General features: G+C 41.1%; 1 protein-coding gene across 6 annotated transcripts in view; it reads left to right on the forward strand.

Moving 5' to 3' along the window:
* The window catches only part of RNF144B (ring finger protein 144B), a 149,084-nt gene extending 143,308 nt beyond the window's left edge, over window positions 1-5,776 (forward strand). For all 6 annotated transcript variants that reach the window (XM_054698335.1, XM_054698333.1, XM_054698336.1 and 3 more), the window contains exons 7-8: window positions 737-826; window positions 2,215-5,776. In XM_054698335.1, the coding sequence (XP_054554310.1) occupies window positions 737-826; window positions 2,215-2,355 (231 nt within the window). In that variant the 3' untranslated portion in view covers window positions 2,356-5,776. The remainder of the gene's footprint in view (window positions 1-736; window positions 827-2,214) is intronic.
* Window positions 5,777-6,000: the final 224 nt, after the last annotated feature.

A 6,000-nucleotide genomic window follows, 5' to 3' on the forward strand; every position in this document is an offset into this window, starting at 1 on the left:
ATCTGTGGTATTTTCTCCCTGTGTCCCATCTAGTTAGTCACTCTCTTGATATCTCATGACTTTGTTTTCCTGTTCTCCATTCCTCAGCCAATGACATTTCATCTCACCTGGTTTGTACCACAACTGCGTTCCTCAGAGTCCTCTCACTCCACCTCAAACCTCTGCCAGAGCTACTTTTTTTTTTTTTTAACTATTTATTTATTTATTTATTTATTTATTTATTTATTTATTTATTTATTTATTTATTTATTCATACAAGCACTGGGTACAGTCAGAAGCGCAGGAGGGTGAGAGAATTCACCAGAGCCAGAGCAGGGAGCAGAACAGGCAGAAGGACCAAAGTACACTGCTGAGGGGAGCAGCGGGCGGCAGGAGAGGTCTGAGTGCCATGTGGGACCCTCACCTGGCGGCCGGGGCTCGAACTGGTGCTGCAAAGGCTGTGGGCAGCTTCGCAAACCAGAGCTCAACTGCTGCGCCACCAGGGGAGGCCCAACCAGAGCTACTTTTTAAAGACAGTTGATTAATTTCTGTCAGACTCTGTCAAGGATGTATTTTAACTCAGTGATTTATAAAACCACTAAGATAAATTCTAAAGATGAGCAATTTGAAATTCCTAGACACCATCATTAATATCACCACAGAGCCCTGGCTTCCATGAGCTGATCTACTGTGTGGTTAGTGTCCACCTTTTAATTCAAAACCCCATGTTGACTGAAACCTCTCTCTTGTTTTTCAGAATGATATTTTCCTCAGACATTATGACAAAGGGCCGTGTAGGAATAAGCTTGGTCACTCAAGAGCCTCTGTGATGTGGAACCGAACACAGGTACACTGACCTTCAAAGGAGATAAAGGAGACTCAGGGTGGCTTGCAAACTCGACATATTCACACTCCCCACCCTATCCCTTCCTGATCCTTTCCAACCTGGGAGGTTCTAGGAAGTTCTGGGACAGGGCTAGGAAAATCATAGAGCAATGACTGGATGTTCATTCATGAGGAGAAATCTCTTGAGGAGCAGCACAGGGCCAGGGCACTGGAACTGCCAAGCTAACCATACTGATAGTATACTGTACATATAGTGGCCTGTAGAATGTCCTTGTAAATAAAATGACAGAATGACTTTCTGAAAGCACTTTAAGGCTTATTTGTGTGAAAAGACATTGCCCTAAAATCCTGTGACTTCCCCCACCACCTGCCTTGAGACCCAAAATCCTTCTGTACATGCCCTGTGTGTTTATGCACAGGTTTAAAGGGACTCCTGATTTAATTTTAATAGTGTTGCCTATTTAATAAAAGTTGTGTTCCCTTGGTGGGCATCAGTGTTAACAGCCTAGCAATCTTTATTAGTATCTCCATGTGACTGTTGAGGAAACTCAGGTAGAGAGAGACCCAACACCAACAGGTCATGATGCTGAGTTTGTCCCTATGCTTGAGTAGTTACCATTTGGTTTGTTCTTCTCACCTTTAATTTAGTCTTTAGTGTCTCCCCGGCTTATATCCACTTCAGACCACTGCTGGGCACTGGCTAAAATGTCCCATAGTCGACCCCTTTTTATATGCCTAAGAGATGCCTTAGTTCAGGCCACTGTAACAAAGCACTGCAAAATGGACTAGGGGCTTACCCAAGAGAAATCTACTTTTCACAGCTCTGGATACTGGAAGCCTGTGATCAGGGTGCCAGCATGGTTGGGTTCTAGTGAAAAGACCTGGTTTGCAGATGACTGTCTTCTCACAGTTACAGTGTAGAGACAGGAAGCAAATTCCCTGGTGTCTTTTCTTATAATGGCACTAATCCTATTGCGAGGAGTTCACTCTCATGTCCTAATTACCTCCAAAGGCCCCCATAAACACCAACGTATCAGAGGTTTTTTTTAAAGATTTATTTTAATTTATTTATGCATAAAAGAACTGGGGTACAGGCCAGAGGTGTAGGGGGTAAGAGGATTCACCAGAGACAGAGTGGGGAGCAGAACAGGCAGACTGACTGAAATACACAGCTGAGGGGAGCAGCAGGCGAGACAGGAGAGGTCTGCTGTGCCATGTGGGTTAGCTCCCTGGCCAGGGATTGAAATCATGCTGCAGTGGCTGCCTATACCTTGATAGTGCTGATAACCCTGCACCACCAGGGAGGCCCCTGTATTGGGGATTTTTAACATAAACATTCAGCTTATCGAAGACTGAGCTGCTGAAATAGTTTTTGTTTTCAATTTCCAGGTGGTGGGGATCCTCGTTGGGCTGGGCATCATTGCCTTGGTGACTTCGCCCTTGCTGCTCCTGGCTTCCCCATGTATAATCTGCTGTGTCTGCAAGTCCTGTCGGGGCAAGAAGAAAAAGCACGACCCACCCACAACCTAAAGATCTCTGTTCCTGTCCACGTGCCACGGATGTCTGGGTTATACGAGACAGCACAGCGATAAAGCCCCGCTTAGTGAATTTGCCTCCTTCTAGCCAAACTTTGGAAGTGCCTCTGTGTTCAGACTTTGAACTTGCCTGGTGCGTGTGTAAAGAGAATCGGGTCTCTCAGCCCAGGTTGCGCTTATGGATTATGTTGGGAAGCTTCGGAGTTGTGGGGGAGGAACTGACACATCATCATTTTATCATATGCAAAGGATTCCACTGGACTGTTCAACTTCCAGCCAAATCTAAGGGGCCTGTGCCAACATTCGATCTAATAAATGTGTTGTCACGGTTGGCAACACACGTGATAACTGCGAAGCCAGTGTTCTGTGTTGGTTGGGCACCATGAGAAACATGGGGGAGATCACCACATGGGAGGGGAAGGATAAGACTGTTTAAGGGAAAATCTCATCAAAGCTGTAAAGCAGGCAGCTTATCTGGGGAGCTGAGACAGTGGCCGGCTACTGGATGTGCTGTTCCCAGCATTCCCACAGTGACTTGGCAGAAACACAATCGCTTTCTCCTCGTGTGATCTCAGCTCCAAGCAGGAGAAACTGCTGTGCACAGGGAATTGTCTCTTCCTAGTAAAAGGGTCACAGCATGTAAAACAATATTGTCTCTCCCTTGGCAAGTATAGCATCTTGAAGGCGATCAACTCTTCGCTTACACTCACTCGCTGTAGTCTGGAAGATTATTTTATGTGAAGTCTGGGCAGAGTGGCAGAGTTTTAAAACCTTCATCTTAGAGAACAGCTCTGTGTTCATTCAGCCAGCAGATTTAGAGTTGAGCCTAACAGTACACACCAAGAGTGAATATTAAAATTTACCATGTGCCCATGTAGAATCCATATAACTTGCTGCCTAGCGAGAATTTCTATCCACTAGGCATGCATGAATAGACCCATGAGTACACACACGATAAATGTTTCTCTAAAAGCCATTTTGTTTTTTCTTTCTGACTAATAAATCAATCTAAAGATTTGTTTTGCATTTAATGTATGTAAATTTTGGTTACAAGATCATAACTCAAGCAAAGGTATAGCCTCGTAAACATAACTCCTAAAACAATATTGAGTACAGTATCCTACCATCTCAGTTTGTGGAAACTCAACTTGATAATCACATTTTTTATATGTTTTCATACACAATTCAGAGCAGCTCTCTTCTCAGCAAAGTTTAGTATTGTCCTTTCAGAATCTGCTAGGGCAATCTGAATACTTTCTGAATGTTTAAGGCACTGATAAAAACGACCATAAATATGTGAGATAAAAAGTCAATGCTTTATACTATCTCAAATAGTTTGGATTTCTGTCACCTCATTGTGGCTTATTTTTCCCATTAAATCATGCGTCAGATTTTGAATAAACGGGTTTTGAAAAGACAATAGCTTTTTTCTCCAATGACAGGATTATGTAATTGCCATTAGCAATGTAGCCTGGTACTTCCTGCGAACTATTTCAAGTGATAATGGAGAATGCTCCTTGAAGCCAGGGATAACTCATCAGGAACTATCAGAACACATGGTGTTTTCTGAGGTAACTAGACTATTAAATTGCTGCTATCCTGGACCTATGATTAAAGAGTGATGCTTTGCTATGTAATGGAAGGTATCCTGGTTGTGTATATGTAAGGAACTTTCATTCATATGTACATATTGACATCTGATACATGTATTACTATACATTGGTCATGGACCTTTTTTCATTTACAGTTTGTATAGAACATAGATGGGAACTCTGGGAAAACTTTTGAATCATAACCAACCAAAAAACATTTTTAATGGCTTATTAGAAATTTCTCAGTATTAAGTGTCTTAATTTTCCTTTGAAACTCTCGACACTTCAGGAAAAAAATCAACACCCTTTTTTATCAATGAGTTTCAGATTGGTATAGTTACACATATACATATATTTGAATAGTTTGCTTTGTCTTATACTGCCTCATTATAGTAAAAGGCATTTATAATTGCTCAGGGGATCACAGAATTCAACTGAAATTGAATTTTTGTATCAAGAATGTCAGTAGTGGCAATGTATTCCTTTATTAGTAAAATTTTCCAAGTTTGGGTCCATAATTTTTAAACAATTGGGACTGGTTTCGAGGAAGCTACAATATTGTGTTATCAGTGGAGTAGCTCCTGAATTTGGAAGGAAGGTAGAAGAAAACCAAAATTGCTTGGCAAAATTGAAGGAACTTACCTTCCCAGAAAGTATAAAAGAATTAGCTACTTTCTTGTGGGGGGTAGACAGAGGGTTTATTTGTCTAACAGATCTAAAATGACTGGATTTAAAGTTTTTAAAGGTCAAAAAGTGCTTGAAAATGGTGACTTCCTCCTCAAATAGCTAAATGAGTTGGCCTGCGTGAAACTGTTAGTCAGGGCCTGCAGGGACTAGTTGGTAGTTTCAGCCCAAATATGTCTCTTTGTGCATCAGAAAGTGAGACGCAAAGGCTCTGGAGGCCTCGCTTAAAGGAGAAGCTGGCAGTTCTGCTAACAGTGAAGTTCTGGGCTTGGATATTTGTCCAGTCAAATTGTCACCTTCCTTTGTGAGTTTTATACTTTCCTAGTGATACTCTGTCCTAGGAAGAAATATGGGATTATATAATAATATCTGGATGTTGTGGCAAACTCTCTGTGTTTGCAATGGCGTTGTCCATTGAAAGAAATAAAAAATCCTTCACCAAGTTGTAATCTGGATATTAACCCCCACCATCAAGAAACCCAGTGGTTGAAATGGCATATCTGGTTGGTGCCCCTTCGAGCAATTTTTCTCATCTACTTGGTGGGGAGGCGAGAACGCAAGCCCTATGGGAGCATATTTTAGAATCTTAGGCATCCTATTTGTTCATGCCATGGATGTTTGCTCTGGACTTGAAATGTATTTTGAAAGAGGCCTTTGAAAAATGAGCAATTCACTGTGTGAATTTTCTTGTAGCCTGCATCACGAACACCTTATTTATCAAAGTTTGAAACTCTACGTTTATTTGAATGTAAATCACTGTCACTTGGAAACCCACATTGTCTCTTAAATATTCTCCAGAATCTAAATATGTATTACTCTAACCTTCCCTAAACAGTGCTTCTAAAAGACTTTCTGTTCATCAGTGGATTCCTTTATTTATATGGAATAATGTATAGATGTGTGGCTTTGAGGACAATTTCAGAATTGCCTTAGATGAATGACATTTTATAAAGCTGTCACAATTGATGTCTATAGGCTATTACATCTCATCTTGATTTATGATCCAGGAAAGTTTTGTTATGTCTTTAAGAAATTGCTGTTGTATTCTATTTTTCCAGTTATTTGGGAGGAAAATAGCTGCTTTAGTCTCTCTAGCCCCAATAAATGTGGAGGAAATCAAGTATTTTAACCTTTGTTATGCGGTGTGTTCAAAACCTGTTCAATTTAATCATCCAGGAAGCAGCCAAGTTGCTATTAAATCCTAGGTTCAGAATTGACAAAATGTACCCAAATCTTTGATACCATTTATGGAAATAACCCTTGCTGCCTTGTTTCATTAGAAGGTAAGGGAGCAAGTGTAATGCCTTCGCTTGTTGCAGACTTTGTGTGTGTGATAATCCACACAATCAGGGCGCTGGCATTAA

This window comes from Talpa occidentalis, unplaced genomic scaffold (genome assembly GCF_014898055.3).
Source record: "Talpa occidentalis isolate TD23 unplaced genomic scaffold, MPIMG_talOcc4v2.1 talOcc4.2, whole genome shotgun sequence".
Taxonomy (NCBI): Eukaryota; Metazoa; Chordata; class Mammalia; order Eulipotyphla; family Talpidae; genus Talpa; species Talpa occidentalis.